The sequence below is a fragment of the Trichomycterus rosablanca genome, chromosome 7 (assembly GCF_030014385.1).
Source record: "Trichomycterus rosablanca isolate fTriRos1 chromosome 7, fTriRos1.hap1, whole genome shotgun sequence".
Classification (NCBI taxonomy): Eukaryota; Metazoa; Chordata; class Actinopteri; order Siluriformes; family Trichomycteridae; genus Trichomycterus; species Trichomycterus rosablanca.
In genome coordinates, this window is record NC_085994.1 from 16,497,710 (window position 1) to 16,520,149 (window position 22,440).

At 38.4% G+C, this 22,440-nt stretch overlaps 1 protein-coding gene across 2 annotated transcripts; it reads left to right on the forward strand.

Annotated features, from left to right (window-relative positions):
- Positions 1 to 2,260: 2,260 nt before the first annotated feature.
- zgc:136971 (S9 family peptidase) lies at positions 2,261 to 18,207 on the forward strand. 2 transcript variants are annotated; one of them, XM_062998449.1, is made up of 21 exons: positions 2,261 to 2,417; positions 3,072 to 3,198; positions 3,737 to 3,812; positions 4,641 to 4,716; positions 4,828 to 4,952; positions 5,087 to 5,221; positions 6,566 to 6,657; positions 6,737 to 6,774; positions 6,900 to 7,021; positions 7,859 to 7,919; positions 8,135 to 8,229; positions 9,231 to 9,291; positions 13,025 to 13,113; positions 13,319 to 13,448; positions 13,536 to 13,619; positions 13,704 to 13,784; positions 13,876 to 13,964; positions 15,615 to 15,808; positions 16,704 to 16,806; positions 17,643 to 17,749; positions 17,866 to 18,207. In XM_062998449.1, the coding sequence occupies exons 1-21, from the start codon at positions 2,261 to 2,263 to the stop codon at positions 17,972 to 17,974; spliced, it is 2,151 nt and encodes a 716-aa protein (XP_062854519.1). In that variant the 3' UTR covers positions 17,975 to 18,207. The 2 variants fall into 2 exon arrangements, with proteins under 2 accessions (XP_062854519.1, XP_062854518.1); XM_062998448.1 differs by lacking the exons at positions 2,261 to 2,417; positions 3,072 to 3,198 and having other exon boundaries at positions 4,833 to 4,952.
- Positions 18,208 to 22,440: the final 4,233 nt, after the last annotated feature.

The window sequence follows — 22,440 nt, forward strand, 5'->3', positions numbered from 1 at the left end:
TAAACAGCGCATTTTAAATGCTATGTGAGTACTGTTTACGTTTACCATGACTGGCATTTATTACTGACCGTTTTTTAAATTTACTTGCAGAGTTTTAGTGCCACTTGTTAGTTTTAGTGAGGAAAGTATTGTTTTAATATATTAATTTTATATATTTAATATAGCAAGCCACAAACTCAAACGCTAAGTTTCGAGCTGTTGAGGTAAAAGTCACAATGCACTGACCGACTTGCTGTATGGAACACTGTTGCGTTTAACAGTAATCCACACATTCTCACCTTGTACTGTTTATTTTGTATACAGTCCACACACAACCCTGTATCGATTATTTTATCTTTTAATCTTTTATTTTTCATCAATAATTGCCTCATTCTAATAAGGGTTGTAGTGGGTTCAGATATTACACAGAAACACTGCACAGGGTGCCATTGCATCAATCAGTAAAAACTCTCACATTAGTGCTGGTAACTCTTCTGTTGTAAATCTGTTTAGTTTACATTTCTTCTGTTTATGTTATTGGCATGTTTACAAGAGTCCACAAACACTCTCAACTCTTGTCCTAAATTGCTATGCTTGCAGTGGGTAAAACATGCCTAAATTCTACACGACATACTAAGAAAGAAGTTGTCTGTAACACTTCACTACTAGTAAATCTACTTAAACTAATTATTTAAAAGTTTGACAACTGCCACGGTTCTACAGGGTGTCCCTAAAGTCTGGAGACAAAGGCAAAATGCATATTTTCAATAAATTTGTCAACAACATTTTCTTTCATTAGAATATTAATCAATAATATCTTCAATGTGTTTTCCTCTATTTGTAATGCAATGTGTATATGTGTGTATTTTTGTAAACATATAGTTAGTTACACTGATCAGCCATAACATTAAAACCAGCTCCTTGTTTATACACTCACTGTCAATTTTATCAGCTCCACTTACCATATAGAAGCACTTTGTAGTTCTACAATTACTGTTTGTTTGTTTGTTTATTAGGATTTTAACGTCATGTTTTACACTTTGGTTACGTTCATGACAGGAACGGTAGTTACTCATTACACAAGGTTTATCAGTTCACAAGTTTTTATATCAGTCGGCAGTGTAGCCTAGTGGTTAAGGTACTGGTCCAGTATTCAGAAGGTTGCCGGTTCAAGCCTCACCACTACCAGGTTGCCACTGTTGGGCCCTTGAGCAAGGCCCTTAACCCTCAATTGCTTAGACTGTATACTGTCACAACTGTAAGTCGCTTTGGATAAAAGCGTCTGCTAAATGCCGAAAATGTAAATGTATATCAAGCACAGTGTTTGACAATTTAGTATCTTCAATTCACCTCACTTGCATGTCTTTGGACTGTGGGAGGAAACTGGAGCACCCCATGCAGACACGGGGAGAACATGCAAACTCCACACAGAAAGGACCCGGTCCGCCCCACCTGGGGTTCGAACCCAGGACCTTCTTGCTGTGAGGCGACAGTGCTACCCACTAAGCCACCGTGCCGCCCCACTACAATTACTGACTGTAGTCCATCTGTTTCTCTGCATGCTTTGTTAGCCCCCTTTCATGCTGTTCTTCAATGGTAAGGACCACCACAGGACCACTACAGAGCAGGTATTATTTGGGTGGTGGATCATTCTCAGCACTGCAGTGACACTGACATAGTGGTGGTGTGTTAGTGTGTGTTGTGCTGGTATGAGTGGATAAGACACAGCAGTGCTGCTGGAGTTTTTAAAAACATCACTGTCACTGCTGGACTGAGAATAGTCCACCAACCAAAAGTATCCAGATGGGCGATCGTCTCTGACATTAAATCTACAAGGTGGACCAACTAGATAGGAGTGTCTAATAGAGAGGAAATTGAGTGGACATGGTATTTAAAAACTCCAGCAGCGCTGCTGTGTCTGATCCACTCATACCAGCACAACACACACTAACATGCCACTACCATGTCAGTGTCACTGCAGTACTGAGAATGATCCACCACCTAAATAATACCTGCTCTGTGGTGGTCCTGTGGGGGTTCTGATTATTGAAGAACAGGGTGAAAGCAGGCTAAAAAAAGTATGCAGAGAAACAGATGGACTACAGTCAGGAATTGTAGAACTACAAAGTGCTTCTATATGGTAAGTGGAGCTGATAAAATGGACAGTGAGTGTAGAAACAAGGAGGTGATTTTAATGTTATGGTTGATCAGTGTATAGTTAGATATTTCCTGTGTCCAGATTTAAAATAGATAACACTGATGTTGTGTTTTTTTCCAGACAATGATGATGGAGAATGGTGTAATTAAAGATGTTTTCAGACACTGTAACAACTATCCTGTTCCTGTGTTTGCCTCCGTCACTGAAAATGTTTCTGCAAAAGGCGTTAGGGCTGACTTAGATGTTGAGTCAAGCACCCAGAACCTCATCGTAAGCACTGGTAAGTTTAGTTATGTCATGATTAAATGAAGCCTCAAAGAAAGTCAGCCTTATGATACCACTCTTGCAAGTTCAGCTGCAGGTTAAAACCCCTGCAAACCAAAAGGAACATAAACACTTCTTAAACATTTGTGAAAAACACCTTAATGACTTCCTAAAACCTTGACATTTTTGTTAATCAATGATGCCAGTGACACAGTCCAGTCATCACTTACCCACCAGTATAACAGTTCCAGTTTTAATTAGTCATTCAGTAGAGCTGTGTTCCAACTTTGAATGCCTATCCAGATTTCTTCTGGTGTATTCCAGTCGACCCTTTCTGTGCTTCTTGGTCAGCAGTCAAACGATGGTGTGTACTTTGCTACTTCAGGGCCTGGGTGACTTGGCATAACTGACAAAACCATGACTAAGTTAGTAAATCGGTGAGTGTGTCTAGCCCTGTGATAAATATATGCCCTGTTCAGGGTGTATTCCTGCCTTGTGCCCAGTGTTTTAAAGTGGCACCAGACCCATGTGACTGACCAGAATTAAGTGGTTAGTGAAAAGAATGAAGAGACTCCACACACTAATGTATTTGCAAGTACACAGTGTAATTTTATTGTTTAGAGTAGAGTCTTCATTGAGAGTGTTTTCTAATGTTTCTACTGTTTTGTAGAGTGGAGTCAGTGTGCTGTAGAGAGAGGGGTTCGATTGCATTACTGTCAGCGCTGGAATCTGCAACTCAATAAAACGACTGTGGAAAACATAGTGTCTCTGGGACCCTGCATAAACACACATGGAGAGTAAGACATCTGCACCTGCATACACATCAGACATAAAGTAAAGGACTTACACACTCAACTCACAGTTAATGGACTTACACTCACACCAAGCATGAAGTGTATAATGTAAACACTTTCTGATATTATGAAATTAATAAGCTTTGAGTGACCATTAACATACACACCTAGTTATAACTTTATATACAGTGTTTGGACATCACTGTTTAAATTCCACATTTTTAGCACACCACACTCAGTACAGTATTTCTCCACCTAGACCAGACAGAAGGTGAATCTTCATCTGGTATTTCCTCTGTAAAGCACCCAGACAAATAATTGGGGTAACTCATCAGACTGCTGTTCCACTCAAGTGACCCTGTTTTACAGTTTTTACTTTACTTTCAGAAAATTACAAGCACTTGTGCATTACAGGGTGCAGAAATTCTAAAACAATATCTATGATCCCATTTTACCTAGAAAATAAAATTACATGGAATTTGATCAGGGGTGTCCAAACTTTTAACTGTTATGGTTAACTACTTTATTTCTCCAACTTTAGGCTGCTTTCTAGTTACTCTCCCTCTGGAGCTCGCAAAGCAGTAATCCAGGAAACCAGCTCTCATCAGTACCTTGAGGTAATTATAGCCAATGTGTGGTCAGTTGTTGGGATATTAAGTGGTAGTGCCTAATGTTAAACATTGTAGCTGTGTTACAAAGAGTCCCAGCATTCAACAAAAAGAGCCAATCTTTTTAACTGGTTGAAAAGCCAAATTAATAATTTTTTCACATTTAGATATATATTTTTAAAATATATCTTTTTTTATGCATTTTCTCCCATTTTTTTCCCCAACCTCTAGAGCATCCAATTGCCCGATCACGTCATGCTTCCTCTCCACTAATGCCGACCCCGGCTCTGATTGAGGACAACGAAGCTAAACCACGCCCCCTCTGACACATGGGCAGTTATGAGAGACTAGTTATGAGTCCCTATCTGGCTTAATATCCCACCCCTATAGGAACAACAGGCCAATCATTGTTCACGTAGACGCTCAGCCCAGCCGGCAGGCAGAGCTGAGACTTGATAAGATGTATTCATATTAACCATGACTTACTGTTGCACAGTAGTTTAGAGTTTCAGTTTTTACAGGTTATCGGTATCATACGTAATCACTTCACACTGGCTCCTCAGTGCACTGTTTAAAGTGCAGAAGCCATTGTGTTGCACCTTAGTATTACATATGTTGTACACAAATGTAAACATTGGAAACTCAGTTAATTTTAGACTTTCTTATTAAAGGTTAAGAGCCTTGCTCAGGGACCCAATAGTGGGACAGGTTGCTCATGGATCGTACCTAAAACAAGATAAAAGTTTGATTTATTTGTGTTACTTGGCTTTATTGTAGCTGTGTGATTCATTTCTAGTAAGTCATATTTTGCATTTATAATGAATTTTCATTGCATAGGTGTGGGGCAACAATGGACTGGAGAAAAGCTTAAACCTCACTGCCCTTAACAAACATGGAAAAGTCTATGACGATGGCAAGAACACTTTTTATTACTTTCCAAATCTTAGCTTAATTCTGTTTAACTCAGGTTATTAACATGGTGGTCGTACAAGGTGGTGTTTTAATTTTTCTTTGTTGTGTGTAGCACAGTTTGCTTGTCTAGCCTGGTCACCATGTGAAGAAAGGTTACTATACATAGCAGAAAAGAAGAAACCGGATTTATCTATGCAACAGTCATGTTCATCAGCCAATGACAACGTGTCAGAGGAGGTAAAACAGCCTAGTCACTGTCAGTTCGCTCCCCAAGCCCAGAAAAAAATAAAAGATCACACTAATCTGCTGTGGTGACCCCTAAATACGGGAGCAGTTGAAAAAGTATTCAGCTCCTTTTGTGTGTGTTGCAGGATAAGAATGTGTACAGGGAAGACTGGGGTGAGGGTCTGGTCGGTAAAAGTGTTCCGGTTCTGTGTGTGGCTGATCTAACTAAAGGAGAGGTGACTGTGTCCACTGTAGTCCCACCTCACATATCACCTGGACAGGTAAGCCAAATATAAACCCCATTTTCAGACAAGGGGTGACACAATGGCTCTGTGGGTAGCACTGTCGCCTCACAGCAAGAAGGTCCTGGGTTTGATTCCAAGGTGGGGCGGTCTGGGTCCTTTCTGTGTGGAGTTTGTATGTTCTCCCCATGTCTGCATAGGTTTTCTCCAGGAACTCCGGTTTCCTCCCACAGTCCAAAGACATGCAAGTGAGGTGCATTGGAGATATAAAATTGTCCATGACTGTGTTTGACATTGAAACTTATGAACGGATGAATGTTGTGTAACCAGTAACTACCTTTCCTGTCATGAATGTAACCAAAGTGTGTAAAACATGACGTTAAAACCCTAATAAATAAATAAATATTTCACTGACAAAAGTACAACGGAAAGATTTCCAGTGCTTTAATCAACCAAACTTCATTGTAATTTATAAGTACAAACAAACTTAGAACTTGACTGCAAAATGCTCAAAAAGGTGGGACAGACATGTTTACCACTTTGTTACATCACCTTTCCCCATTAATTACACTTTTTAATAGTTTTAGAACTGAGGATTCTTAGAACATGGAGTTTCTGCATAGATTTGTTGTATGACTGTGTTTCAGGTTGCATTTCTAGTTGTGGTGGACTGTTTTAAGTAACAACAGTTTTCTAAAGTACTTCTGGCTATATTTGTCACAGTGACATGACCGATTCCTATGTAATGTTGTCTGAGGGTTTGAAGGTCGTGCACATTTAATAGTGCTCTCTAGCTTTGCCCTTCATGGACTAAAATTTCTCCAGATTCCCTGAATCTTTTTACAATATCATGTATGGTAGATGGTGAAAGATTTAAAATGACCTATATTTGTTTTTCTTCACGACAGGTCTACATGATGGACTACTGATCTGCAAATGTGTTTACGTTTAAGATTAAATTCATTACGTTTTTAAGCAACATGTAATTGGTGTGGCAGTGATTGCATTTACTCATGTTGAGTGTTTTATTCTCAATCTATTTTGTGATTGCTTATGAAGTTGTTCACACCAGCTGTGTAAAGCAAAGCACAAAAACCTTCAGGCTGTTTATATTAGAAATGTTTGGTATTTAAGATGTTAAATGACAGACAAGGATATTGGCTAGCAGATGGGCTTGGTCTAGTACACTTTTGATTGGATTGTGAGGCATCCTGACAAAGTGAGAGTTTCTTGCTGTTAATTAGCTGGGGATTTTGATAAAATAAGGTAGCAGGAAAACCATAAAACAGTACAGTTAATCCCCTGCACTGTAGTTTAAAGTCCTATGATCTTGATTGTTCATTAATTTAACTTTATATCTTACATATAATATTTGTCTCTTAGGCCCTGTGGGCGGAGGACAGCAGAAATGTAATCTTCGTGGGCTGGTGGCATGAGCCGTTCCGACTAGGCCTCAAGTTCTGTTCCAATCGGAGGTGAGCGGTATGGTCATAATGATAAACTCAGTTTTTTTGATTTTGTAAATGACTGTTATTGAGAACCTTTATGTTTTAGATCAACGCTTTTCTACACAGACTTGAAAAAGAACTGTGGTAAGATAAACTTTAATATATGGATCTATTTTATGCAGTAGGATACAGATGAATACTCTTCATGTGTTAAAGTTTACAACAAGGCATAATTGCAGTTGAGCCCTCAATGTGTTCTCTAAATGTAGAGCTTATGTCGAGTGATTCAGGATCAGTATTGAGTCCACGACTGAGTCCAGACCGCCGTTGGCTTGTCTATCTGCAGGGACAAGTGTTTGGGCCACACCAGCAATGCCTCCAAATAATTTTGGTAAATACACACACTCACATACACACTGGAACTTAGTGGGTAGCACTGTTGCCTCACAGCAAGAAGGTCCTGGGTTCGATCCCAAAGTGGGGCGGTCTGGGTCCTTTTTGTGTGGAGTTTGCATGTTCTCCCTGTGTCTGCGTGGGTTTCCTCCGGGACCTCCGGTTTCCTCCCACAGTCCAGGGACACGCAAGTAATGTGAATTGGAGATACAAAATTGTCCATGTCTGTGTTTGACATTAAACTTGTAACTGAATTTTGTGTTACAGGTAACTAACATTTTGCCTTTTGTATTATTGTCTTCCTGTTTATCATTGTTTACTTGTTCCCTGTTTTACCAATTGTACTCTGTAAGTCTCTTTTATATGTTGTCACTTTGACTTGTCTAATTGTTTTCCTGTTTGTTTGTCGTTTATTTGTTCCTTGTAAGTGTTCTCTGTAAGTGTCTTTGGGTTGTTGAAAAGCGCTATATAAATATGATGTATTATTATTATTATTATTAACTACGTCCTGTCATGATTGTGACCAGGGTGTGTAAAACATGACGTTAAAATCCTAATAAATAAATAAATAAATCACCAAATACAATGCATCTTTGTAGTGCAGTAGAAAGTAGCTTCATAGAGTACATTCCAAGCTGCAGTATGTGTATCTAGTTTGATATAATATATGTACTTATTGATAAATGACTCAATGCTGATGACTGACAAATCAGTGGCCTAGTTGTTCTTTACTCTTTATTATTAGCTCTTTATTCTTACTACCCTTACCCTCTACTCATTTGTTGGTTGTGAAATTTAAGAAATAAGCATATCTTTTTTTTTTTATCTTTGTTAGTATGACATGCAGAACAAGACTTCCTCAGTATTGGTGGATATAGTGAGAAGAGCTGCAAAAGGTAAATTCACTTGCTGTACAGCTAAAGTCAAGGTAGATTTTTTTCTTTAAATAGATGACAAACACTTACTTTGCTATTTTTATCTTACATGTACGTTTAAAGTTTAAGTTCATTTGTAGTTGCACATTGTTCTTTTGTTCTTTTTTTTCTGTTAATCTGTTTTATCTTTTATTATCAGTATTAATCCTGTATGTTAAACATTTGTGTGGTTGTAGGACAGTTTGCGGGCGTGTATGAATCGCTTGCTCAACATTGCTGGTCAACAAACAGTGAACAAATCTTCTTCAGCAGTGCCTGTGAAAACAACAAGGTAACTCCTGTGTTAACTTAGGTTTTCCAGTGGACCTAATAGCTAGTTCTTATTCCTTGTTCTTATGTTATTTTTTAATGCTTTCCTCTGTGGTCCACTTGAGTCACATCACTTTTGTTTTCTAGTCGAGAGTGTGTTACTCCACAAATGCACCCGTCTGTCTGTCCTGTGTTCTATTATTTTGGCCACCCTTTATTTTGTAGTTCTATTGTTGTTTGGGAGTCTTTAGTCGTAGTATTGTTCTGCCATAGTATAATTTGGAATTCAAAATAATATCATCTCATCAAACCAATCATAATATTACACAAAGCATATTTTGTAAAATATAATTGCATTAATGGGTGCTCGGTCTGCACAGTAGTATATTACACTAGCATACTACTGCTGGTGTTCCGTCTACACACAGACTAAGGAGGGGGGCGGTGGCTGAGGGCCTACGATATATAGGTGTCCTATCCAGGGTGGATTACTTTATTAACCAACAGCTAACATTACTGCACTTAAATGATTCCAAAAATCTTTTTTTTGTTTTTGTAAATAGTCTAATCAAAATTGGACTTAATTATAGACAAAATTATTGGTTATTATATGATTGGTAAAAAGCAAACCCAGCATTTTAAAGTAAGAACATTAAACCATCAGGAAATTGTAATGGAGCTGCTTTGCTGCTTCAACACCTGGATGACTTTGTTTTATTAGGGAAACAATCATTCTTACAGAATTTGCATGTAAGCTCTAGTAATATGCTCTAGTAATAGCCATACTGCATCACCCAAACACACACACACCCACACACACACCTTTAACAAGGATGTTCACAAGAATTTAGAAAGTGTATGTGAGAATATGTGCCCATTTAATATAGAAGAGCATTTATGAGGTCAAACATTTACACAGTAATAAAGAGGGGTGTCCATGTACTTTTGGCCATATACCATAGACTTATTATATGTATATGTAAGTGTGATATGAAATAAAACTCTTGCTTTCTGATTTTCTAGATGGTATTCTCTGTGGAGAGAAGAACAGGAAGAGTAACAGCTGTGTGTGATGACAGTGCAGGTAGGGTGTGTGTGTATGTTTGTGTGTCACTGCATTCTTTAAAGGTTCAGTGTATGTATACACACCTTTCTCACAAGTTTGAAGTATGATGGTTATTTTATAAAATTGATTTGCTGACACCTTTAAACAATAGGTGTGGGTAGAATACTTGATCTTAAAAATTAGAAGGGCTGTCCATGTGCATTTAGATATTTAGTGTATTGGTGATGATATTTAAATAGCCAGTATTTGATTATGTATTGCACATCTCAAAGAACTTGATATTGACTGCATTGTAGTGAAGGCATGACTCTGCCGAGTTGTGTTGTCATGTGACACAGTGCCATCCCATTAAAATCGTACTTGGTCCAAAATATTTCTGTTGCCAAAGCTTTTCCTGTAATTTCACCACAAAGGTAAGCCCCTGGAGTTTGCTAAACACTACTGGAATCTGAGACTGGAACCGTGTTCTGTTGTATACTTAGATGAAATAAAAAGAATGGCTTCACTGAAAATAACCCAATGTCCACTGTAAAGTATGGTTGAGGGTCTGTAATGTTGTGGGGCTGTTTTTTCCTCCAAAGGCTCTGATGGCATCATGGACTCCATGAAATACAGGGCAGTCTAAATCAAATTCTGTCAGCCATGAAAATAAAATTAGGTCGCAATTGGACCTTTCAGCAGGGATATGATTTAAAACACATGTCCAGATTAACACAACTCCAAACTCAAGTTTCATGACCATTACAGTCTCCTGATCTAAACCCCATAGAAAGCATCTGGGGTAAGTTAAAGAGGAAAGTGCACAAGAGAGGACCTAGAACACTGGACGATCGGGAGAGATTCTGTTGAGAGGAATGATCTCAAATTTCCTGCTCTGTATTCTCCAACCTTAAAAGTTGTTATAGAAGAAGACTTTTATTGGCCAAAGTTGGTTGTACAGAGTATTAAATGTAAGTGGAGTCCATAACTGTGGCTCAGGTGGTTTTGATAAATATAATTATTTCGTGACTAGAGTTTTTCCCTATAATACATTTGCCTTAATTAAAGGTTTGATTTTTCTACATTTTTCAGTAAGAGGCTAATCTATTTGACCAAAAGATGAATTTCTTGTAACCCCTTTTACTAATCTTAACCAGGGGTGCCAATAATTGTGGATGGTGGATGGGAATGTGTATGTAGTGCTAATTTGACTGCACTCAGTAGATAAATCGCCAATTCAATAGTTTAAACCTCTCTATGAATTTCACATAACTGATTATACTGTGCATTTTCTATACAAGTCACAAATGTCCATTGGTGCGAATTCCAAGCAACATCATGTCCAAGATCATCTGTATAAAAGATATGACGGTGGTCTTTTTGCCAAGTTTGAGATTACTGTAAAAAATTACTTTGGTGAGAGGAAATTTGTCTGAACTCTCAGATCTAAGAATCATCAAAAGACGTCTGTTGGGAGAAGTCATTCCAATATATTTATTTCAACATTCCAATATATCCCAAATAGAGTTTCTCAACACCAAACTTGTCAAACCATGTCTTAATAGACCTCACTTTGTGCACAGAGGCACATTCATGCTGGAATAGAAAGGAGCCTTCCCCAGACTGCTGCCCTAAATGATATTTTATTTAAGAGAACTGATCTTATACAGCTGTTGGCAATGAAAGTGGCTAAACCACTTGAACTCACCAATTAGAAGGAATGCCCATATACTTTTGGCTATATAGTGTACATTTGTAAATGTTAAAAAAAAAAAATATTGGCTCGACCCCAATATGGAGTTGATTTGTTTACTGCCCACCCCCTCTCTCTCTCACACACACACACACACACACTCACACACACACACACATACACACCAACACTTTCCCAAAAAAAATTGGTGTGTTTGTGGGGATCTGGGGACAAATAAATAATATATATACAGTGAGGAAAATAAGTATTTGATCCCCTGCTGATTTTGTAAGTTTACCGCCTTACAAAGACTTGAACAGTCTATAATTTTTATGGAAGGTTTATTTTAACAGAGAGAGACAAAATATCAACAAAAAAATCCAGAAAAAAAACATTAAGTAAAAGTTATAAATTATTTGTATTTAATTAAGGGAAATAAGTATTTGATCCCCTACCAACCAGCAAGAATTCTGACCCCCAGAGACCGGTTATGTGCACAAAAGGCACACAAATTAGTCCTGTCCCTGTATAAAAGACTCCTCTCGACCACCATGGGCAAGACCAAAGAGCTATCAAAGGATGTCAGGGACAAGATTGTAGACCTGCACAAGGCTGGAATGGGCTACAAGACCATCAGCAAGAAGCTTGGTGAGAAAGAGACCACTGTTGGTGCGATAATTCGAAAATGGAAGAAATACAAGATCACAGTCAATCACCCTCACTCTGGAGCTCCATGCAAGATCTCACCTGGTGGGGTAAGAATGATTCTGAGAAAGGTGAGGTCAGTCCAGAATTACACAGGAGGAGCTTGTCAATGATCTCAAGGGAGCTGGGAGCAGAGAAATGCTGGATATGATCCCAAGAACACCATCCCCACCGGGCATTTCTCTGCCTCCAAACACGGCGAGTGGAGTTGATGCCAAAGAGCTCAATTTTGGTCTCATCTGACCATATCACATTCTCCCAAGCTTTCTCTGAATCATTCAGGTGTTCATTGGCAAACTTCAGATGGGCCTGTACATGAGCCTTCTTGAGCAAAGGGACTTTGCGGGCACTGCAGGATCTCAATCCATTACGGCGAAGTGTGTTACTAATGGTTTTCTTGGTGACTGTGCTCCCAGCTCCCTTGAGATCATTGACAAGCTCCTCCCGTGTAATTCTGGACTGACCTCACCTTTCTCAGAATCATTCTTACCCCACCAGGTGAGATCTTGCATGGAGCTCCAGAGCGAGGGCGATTGACTGTGATCTTGTATTTCTTCCATTTTCGAATTATCGTGCCAACAGTGGTCTCTTTCTCACCAAGCGTCTTGCTGATGGTCTTGTAGCCCATTCCAGCCTTGTGCAGGTCTACAATCTTGTCCCTGACGTCCTTTGATAGCTCTTTGGTCTTGCCCATGGTGGTCGAGAAATTTGAACGGAAGAAACTGATTCTGTTACAGGAGTCTTTTATACAGGGACAGGACTAATTTGTGTGCCTTTTGTGCACATAACCGGTCTGTGGGGTCAGAATTCTTGCTGGTTGGTAGGGGATCAAATACTTATTTCCCTTAATTAAATACAAATGAATTTATAACTTCTATTTAATGTTTTTTTTCTGGATTTTTTGTTGATATTCTGTCTCTCTCTGTTAAAATAAACCTTCCATAAAAATTATAGACTGTTCAAGTCTTTGTAAGGGGGTAAACTTACAAAATCAGCAGGGGATCAAATACTTATTTCCCCCACTGTAAGCCTAAATAAAAGATGTGGGATAAGCTCTGCCAACTTCTATTTTGATTTGGTTTGAAAAAACCAACTTGTATCATGAAATAATTGCTTTTATTTCAGGGAGTTGATCATAAAGAAATGGTGTTTCCATGCTTAGGACAAACTTCATATACAGTCCACATAAATCCACTAACTAATCTTGTTTGGCGCTCAGAAGAAGGTCTAAAATTATGGATTTGTGATGGCACCATGTCTAAACTAAGCTTAAAGTAACAGATGAATGGAGAATGATGAAACTAATCCAGCTTACTTAGTAAAGCACTGGAGATGATGCTAGCATGCTTTTTTTGATGATGTTTGTGTTCTTAGGGCAACTGTTTGGAAGTGTTAAGCTGTTAACAGTACAGAAGGACCTGATGGTGATGTCCTGCTCTTCTCCAAATCATCCACCTAGCCTGGTATACACACACACCTTCAAAACATAAGTGAATGCAGTTTTGACTGTAGATGAAGGTGCGCACTGCACTGATAAATCTCATACAACGAAAGAGATTAGCCTTTTATTTATTCATTGTTCTTTTTCTGTACTCTTACTCCCCCTGCTGCTCTCTCAACACCTCATGTAACATTAGATTTAACATTTAAAATGCACTCTTTTTATAGAAAGTAGCCTTTGTTCCTGATGGAAAGCATACACAGTGGGTTCACCTGGGTGGAGCTGATACATGTGAGAGTTTTGACTGGCAGTCCATGATAATCACACCTCTGCCTGAAGAAGAAAACCACCAGTTCTGTAAGTAACATTTGAACATATAGAATTATGACCTTCCCAATAGAAAATAACACTGCACTCAACTTCCTCTTTCTTTTTCTAAATTAGCTGCTGTGAATTTTGGGGCAGTGCTGTTAAAACCTGCTAGTTCTTTGAGGGGTGTGAAGTTTCCTCTGGTTGTTTTCATACATGGTGGGTTCACGCATATTACAAAACTCTATAAGCAACCAGAAAGTGATGTGCTATGAATGATAGTTTTGTTTTGGGTGTTTGAAGGTGGGCCTCATTCTCATTTTGCTGCTGAATGGAATGTTACTGCCACAGCTTTGACCAAACTGGGTTTTGTTGTGCTTTTGGGTAAGGAAAATGTATGTTTTGTCTTTATCATCAACTGGTACTGTAAAATCCAAAAATAAATGTATCAAGGAATTATTTCATGTGTTTGTAGTAAACTATAGAGGTTCCACTGGATTCGGTCAAGACAGTATTGATTCTCTCCTTGAAAACATTGGCAGTCAGGATGTGAAAGATGTTCAGGTTTGTACATGAATGCACTCACAATTTTTTTTATTTACTTGGTAACTACATACATAAGTCAGTGGTCTTTTTGGCAAGATCAAATGGAAAATACAAACTGTCACCTTATGATTAGAGAAACTTTGTTAAGATGGTCAGATGTAATTAATAATCACAAAAAAAACAGGTTTAAAGCATGGTCTTAAGGGCGGCACTGTGGCTCAGTGGGTAGCACTGTCGCCTCACAGCAAGAAGGTCCAGCCAACATACCACCTATATAATTGCAATACAAAGGTGCAATAACATATGTATTAACAAAATGCAATATATTATACATATGTTCTATATGCATATATTATATTTATAATAATATATAACAAACAAGGTACATTACTTGTTTTAAAAAAGGAAACCCTTTAGTGTAAATAAATACACACTGTGTGTAGTTTGTCTGGCAAAAAGTCTGTAATTCTGTTTTTTTTTTTCTTTTCTGTTCGCTACAAGTCTCTTGTACTGCTGTAAGTCTTATCTTATTTTATCTCTTATTATTAAAGCTTTAAGTTTGGCAATTTTTTGCCTATAAATGTATATGGTACATATATGGTATATAAATCCATCTTTAATTTAAGGAGTGGCACAGTGGCTCGGTGGGTAGCACTGTCGTCTCACAGCAAGATGGTCCTGGATTCGATTTGGAGCAGTCTGGGTCCTTTCTGTGTGGAGTTTGCATGTTCTCCCCGTGTCTGCATGGGTTTCCTCCGGGAGCTCCAGTTTCCTCCCACAGTCCAAATACATGCAAGTGAGGTCAATTGGAGATACAAAATTGTCCATGACTGTGTTTGACAATAAAACTTGTGAACTGATGAATCTTGTGTTAACTACCATTTCTGTCACAAATGTATCCAAAGTGTGTAAAACATGACGTTAAAATCCTAATAAATAAATAAAGCATGGTCTTAAAGTCTGGTGCACAAGAAAGAAGCACCTGCAGAAGCAGTGTCATAAAACAGAAAAGTTAAATGAAGTACATTTACCCTATTTCCAAAAAAAGACATTTAAAATCTTTCTACTGTAGATTTTTTTTTGTAAATATAACAAATTTAGAATTTAATACTTGCAACTTTGATGCTTGCAACTGCAATTTGATGCAAATGCCTCCTCATGATGTGTCATACATTTTCAGTGGGAGACAGATCTGGACTGCAGGCAGACCAGTTAAACACATGCACTTGATGATCCCAATATACAGTACACCTATAAGCAAAAACATTTCTAAGTAATTTCTTTAATGATAAACAAATCACAGATTGTTTTTTGCATTTTACAAAACAAGTTTCCAGAAATTGAGTTTGTAGTAAAAGAAATTGATACACTTTTTTGTTGGGCTTTGTGTTGGAAAAGTCCATTTCGCCTTTTTCTTTGTAATCCACAGCATGTTGCATGAGGTTTTCCTTCCACAGTCATGTCAAAGGTTTGAAAATGAGCATTTTTTTCCCATTGTTTGGCTGTACATTATGTTCAAAATATTTGTAACATATTTTCCAAGCTACTGCACAAAGATCTGTTAGGAAATGACCAAATATGTTTAGAAAAGGCTGAGATGAAAAAAAAAAAACATTTTGTCACGGGTTTATTTTCACCACTTCCTTTTCTACTAATGTCTCTGTTTAGAGGGCTGTGCTGCATGTCCTGCAGGATGACAAGTCCCTTGATCCTGATAGAATAGCTGTGATGGGTGGGTCCCATGGAGGATTTCTCACTTGTCACCTGATTGGTCAGTATCCAGAGTTCTACAAAGCATGTGCAGCACGAAACCCTGTCATCAACGCAGCCACTTTGCTTGGGACCAGTGACATCATCGACTGGTAACCTTTTACAAGTAAATCTTGCACAGTAAAATCTAAAGTTTGATGACACACAATATGGCCAAAAGTATGTTGACACCTCTTATTTATTTACTTCATTTACTTTAGCGAGATGTATAAACCAATTATATAAAATAAATAGTTTATATATAAAATGACATTGAAGCAACTATTTGGGGAAGGCTATTACCTGTTTAAACAGAAGTCTGTCCCTGTGCACAAAGCAAGCTCTGTAATGACATGATTTGACAAGTTTAGTGTAGAGAAACTCCACTGCCTGCTCAGAGCCCAGCCCTTAACCCTACTGAACATTATGAATTGGAACTTTGGTTGTGAGCTAGGCCTTCTAGTCCAACATCACACACCAACAATTGGCTAACACCACGAAGGCTAAGTGGGTAGCACTGTCGCCTCACAGCAAGAAGGTCCTGAGTTCGATCCCCAGGTAGGGCGGTCCGGGTCCTTTCTGTGTGGAGTTTGCATGTTCTCCCCGTGTCTGCGTGGGTTTACCCGGAGGTGCTCCGGTTTCCTCCCACAGTCCAAAGACGTGCAGGTGAGGTAAATTGGCGACACTAAATTGTCCAAGACTGTGTTTGATATAACCTTGTGAACTGATGAATCTTGTGTACTGAGTAACTAGCGTTTCCTGTCATGAATGTAACCAAAGTGTAAAACATGACGTTAAAATCCTAATAAACAAACAAACAATATAGCTACTGGAGGGTGGCGACTTAATTTTGATACCTGTAGTTTTGAAACGCTCACGTTCAGGTGATCACATACTTTTGACCATATATCGTTGCTCTGAAAATGTGTGTACTATTATTAATTGATGATGGTCAAATGGCAGTAGCTGTAGTAATAGAGTTGATGTGTGTTGTACTCTCATCTACAGGAGATATTCCTCTGTTGGTCTGGATTACTGGTTTGACCAGTTACCTACTCCACAAGCCCTGACCACCATGCTGGAGAAATCACCTATAGTGCATGCAGCACAGGTACAAAATTATAGTACATATATACAGTATAGTATATACATAATAAAATATGTGTGGGAACTCAACACTAGCAGGTGATCAGGAGTGACCACAAACTGGACACATGCTGGAGGGGGTGTGTGGTGACCCGGCTGTCTTTGATCAGATTAGAGAATTGTGTTAAGTTAGCGGCAGCAAGTTCACACTCAGTAATTGGAGTGCAAAAGTAGAAGCATTTTACTAGTGGTCTCATTATTTGCACTCTTTGTATATCATGGTTGACATTTCAATGATTTCTGCAACATTTCTGCAACATTTTTTAAAACATACTCCCGATTTTAGCGTAGTCAATTTGTCTTCCACTGCTAGGGATCCCTGATTGCATTCGAGGAAGGTATATTTCCTCCGACCTGTGCACAGTCCTTAACGGATCCTTTCTTTTTCACCCATGCATTCTGCACAGGTGCCTCTATCTGCTAATCGGGGTCCTTGCACAGCATTAGAAGACCCCACCCACATTTTCTGGTCATCCCGCCCTAGCAGACACTGTAGCCAATTCTGCTGCAGGCACTGCCAATTATGCCCTCTAGAGGGCGCCCAGCTGCTTGACTGTGGATACTTATAAAACCAATGGCAGAACTTTTGGGTTTTTGCCAATCTTGGCATAGAAAATTACTCTTCCATGCACTTTGTAACAGGGGTGAATTCGTTTTATTAGTACTAAAGTTCATCAGCTATAGTTAATCATCTTATTTTCTTATAAACTGACCATTTTATCTGGAATAACCTTATTGTCTAAGCTGAAATCAATGATTTTTGCTGTGTCCATGTGCAATACGTTTGTTTTGGTATTTTAGATCCGCACTCCAGTGTTGCTCATGTTAGGTGGGAAGGATAAAAGAGTTCCACCTTACCAAGGTCTGGAGCTTTACAAAGCTCTTAAGAGCAGAAACTCACCTGTCAGGTACACACACACACACACACACACACACACAGTTTAGACACATTCATAATTCATACTCACTTTTACTGAATTCTTGTCTTTCTCTCACTTTGGCTCTCTATCTTTTTGTCTCCCAGGCTTTTGTGGTTTGATGGTGATGGGCATTCTCTTTCTAAAGTGGAAACACAGTCAGACTGTTTTCTGAATGTAGCACTGTGGTTCAAACAGCACTTAGAAATGTACTAAACTAAGCTGTCATAAATGTAATTAAAGGACAACACTGATCCTGTCAATGACATTTCCTCATATGTAGTTGATTAGCAAAAACATATTTGGTTTCCTGTGTATTCCTGTTTTACTTTATTCTTTACTGAAGCTACAGGGTAATTTAGGTAACAAGTAATGGAAGTCTGTCTTAACCATGAATGTATTTTATAGGTACTTGCATATATTCTAAAATACATTAAAGGGAAACAATAATTCACACCACATGTTTACATAAATGAGTATGTATTTGCAAGCATGAACAAATGTGTTCCAAAGTTCATAGAGAAAAAGTATTTAGTTAGAGATGTAATGTAAGTGTGGCAAGTGCTCAAGGTGGCAACCAGTTGCAATCTCAGCGATGCTATTGGTTGCCTGGATGTCTACACAGAAATTATTGGCTATGTCAGAGGGGTGTTTGTGGTGGTGATAAAGACAGGGAGTGGCGGACAGGTGCTGGGGTCCTGCAATGGATTGCTTTCATCTCTGGGGTGTGTTATTGCATTGTGCCCAGTGATTCAGGATAAACCGGACCCACCACGACTCTGACCAGGATAAAAAGGTGGTAAAACATGAAAATGAAATGAAATCTAGATGAATGGGGCATTTGTGGAATATTTGTCAGTGGACAGAAAAAGATGTCACGATGCTGTCTTAGACTAAGGATAAAGAAGGTGACAATGAAGCCAGCAGCTAAGAGCAAAATAACCCAAAGAAAACAATAAAACACAAACATCCTTTGCAAAAATGCATGTCACCATAGTCACCATAGCTAATTGTAGTTACTAATGAGGAAATTGGAGGCCATGCCAAGTTGCAGTGTCTGTATTTTGACCCTGTGTTTGATCCGCTCATACCAGCACAACACACACTAACACACCACCACCATGTCAGTGTCACTGCAGTGCTGAGAATGATCCACCACCCAAATAATACCAGCTCTGAGGTGGTCCTGTGGGGGTCCTGACCATTGAAAAACAGGGTGAAAGCAGGTTAAAAAACAATTTTTATTACAGCCACTAGGTGGCAGAATGAATATGTCCTTTATGGCAAGAAAAAGCTTTACAGCGTTTGTGGGATAAGATGTTACAAAAAAAGTAGTTGCCTTTCAATAGTTTATTATTGTTTGATTGTTAGTTCATGTATTTAGTTCCTACTGTACTTTAAATTACAAACTAGCTGTAGTTTTGTAAAAGCATTTATAAGGTTTAGCCTCCAAGTCGTTTCTGAACTTGACAAAAATGTAGCTGTTTAATATTCTGCTGTATTTATATTATGAGGGCAATATATTTGCACCTTCTGTCTATAGGTCTGAAGGCAGGACAGATCAACAGATGATGCTTAATGCAGAATGTAAATCTGTGTACAACCTTATAAAGGACACTGTTAATAATTTAAACCACCAGACTGCTTCACAGACACACACAAAACATCTCAACACATCTCTTCTTTTTTTGGGAATCCAACTGCTAGATGAGAGCAAGTAAGTTACAGTGACTACCTGGCAATTTTGGGCCTTGAAACAATGACCTTCTGATTATTAATGATACAGCTGCATGCCATTTTTGCACATTTTACATTGCTACATGGTATGTGGTGAAATAATTCCACATACTATGGATCTGGTGATACCTACATTGGAATGGCTTTAGTTTGATATCAGTTATTTATTTACTTTGCTTTACACAGTCAAGGTGATTAACTATTGACTAACCTGCAAATGATTCCAGACATACTGGGCTACAAACAGTGCTTTCATTTGTAATCATTCGAATTTGCAGTACAGCATTCTGTTTAGGATTAGTTTCACATATTGAATTGTGTTAATTACTACCAGAGTAACTTTGTTGTTTGGAATTGCTAAAATATTTTACCCATTAATAACCTGAGTGTCCCATATCTGGAATAATTACGTTAAAGCATCTTTGTTTCTTTTATTCATGGACATGGGTCTAACATGAGTCTACCCTTATTGTATCACTGACGCCATTTAAGAAGCACCATTTGGATCAAAAGAGTGGATACAGGGTTTCTGCATTAGAGCCCATATCAGCCCACCTGTCATATACATTTTTGGCCTCATTTGGCAGTGTGTGCACATTAAAAGGCAACCCGTAGTAACATTACAGTACAGATGCAGAGCAAATACATGTTTTAAAAAACTGATTTCTTCTACCTGGTACGGTATTAGTGTTTGTTCACTCATGAACCATCACAGTATTTAGCCAGCAATTGTTCTAGGTCTTGACGCGGTAATCTTCCATGTAAGTTTACTTATTATTTATTTTAAAAGGAGCTTTACTGTTAATTTATTTGTGATGCTACACTGTAAAAGGATTGAGAAGAAAAGACATACTTTTATTTAATGCCCTGCCTGGGTTCATGCACAAAATGCTGTCTTCTAGAAACTTTAGTTACTCTAGTGTGCTGAAATGTGTTGCTTTAGTTACAGGCAGAAATATTTGTAAAATGATTAGAGGCATTAATCTTTTAGATTAATGTAGAGTGGAATCCCCTCTGGAGAGAGATTAAGCTACATTTTATAGTGACTCTTTGTTTATAAGTTTATCAAATTATAAACAGTAAAAGGTTTTAGCAAAATTGTATCATTTTGAGATTAAAAGGTTATGCTAATTAGTGGGAAGGGTCATAACATTTGCCTCTGTTTAGTGAAGTGAGTTGGACTGTGTAGAATTTTTATGATGCCGTTATTATGACCTGAATCTGATGGACGATGGCGTACAAAGAAGTCTGTTTGGAAGTCATCTTTGAGCCAAGGTGTTTCAAACCATATCTTTCTCTGTTTAATTATGGAAAGAGCTGTAACTTCAAAACTGAAAGCATAATGTATTTAAAATCATGTAAACCTATACTGATCAGCCATAACATTAAAACCACCTCCTTGTTTCTACACTCACTGTCCATTTTATCAGCTCCACTTACCATATAGAAGTACTTTGTAGTTCTACAATTACTGACTGTAGTCCATCTGTTTCTCTACATACCTTTTTAGCCTGCTTTCACCCTGTTCTGCAATAGTCAGGACCCCCACAGGACCACCACAGAGCAGGTATTATTTAGGTGGTGGATCATTCTCAGCACTGCAGTGACACTGACATGGTGGTGGTGTGTTAGTGTGTTTTATGCTGGTAAGAGTGGATCAGACACAGCAGCACTGCTGGAGTTTTTAAATACTGTGTCCACTCAATTTCCTCTCTATTAGATGTAAAGTCAGAGACGATCGCTCATCTATTGCTGCTGTTTGAGTTGGTCATCTTCTAGACCTTCATCAGTGGTCACAGGACGCTGCCCACGGGGCGCTGTTGGTTGGTTGTTTTTGGTTGATAAACTATTCTCAGTCCAGCAGTGACATTAAGGTGTTTAAAAACTCCATCAGCACTGCTGTGTCTTATCCAATCATACCACCACCATGTCAGTGTCACTGCAGTGCTGAGAATGATCCACGACCCAAATATTATCTGCTCCGTAGTGGTCCTGGGAGAGTCCTGACCATTGAAGAACAGCATGAAAGGGGGCTAACAAAGCATGCAGAGAAACAGATGTACTACAGTCAGTAATTGTAGAACTACAAAGTGCTTCTAAATGGTAATTGGAGCTGATAAAATGGACAGTGAGTGTAGAAACAAGGAGGTGGTTTTAATGTCATGCATTTGGGTTAAATAGCACAAATTGTATTTTCAGGCTGGTTTGGCTACTATGTGACTGTCAAGGTATGCCGAATCTCACTTTGGTTTCTACCATTTACATTACCAGTCAGTTATGTTTTGTCTGTTATGGCTGCTTGGGTGCCTCCCCAAATCAAAAGGGAAAATAAATGTAAAATATCATAGCTGATAGTGTATCACAAGCCCTATTTCCAGTAAAGTTGGGCCATTTTGTAAAATACAATATAAAGAAGAATCTGATTTGTTAATTTTATTTGAACCTTTATTCAACTTACCAAGGAGCAAAAAAACGTCCAATGTTTTCACTGACCAACTTAATTGTAGTCTGATCCCTGCAACACAATAAAAACGTTGGGATGGGGCAAAATAAGAGTGAAAAGTTGAAACAATATTCAAGGTATACTGTTTTAAGACATTCCATTCCAAGCAGGTGAATTGGTAACAGGTGAGGATATCATGACTGGGTATGAAAGGTGAATCCAGCAAAGGGTCAGTCTTTGCAAGCAAAAATAAGCTGTAGCTTACCACTTTGTCAGTCATTAATAAAGAACATTTATTAATGCAATATTGCAAAAAAATACATGTTTTCACCATGTAACATATACAGTATATTCTAATGGAATTCATTCTGGCAGCGTTTGTGTCATTAATAAATAACTAGTGGAGTAGATGTTTCTGTCCTTTGCAGAATTTCTTAGTACATATGGGCCTTGGTGAGAAATATATCAGTAAGGAAAGCAGGAAATGCAGCAAAGCTCATGA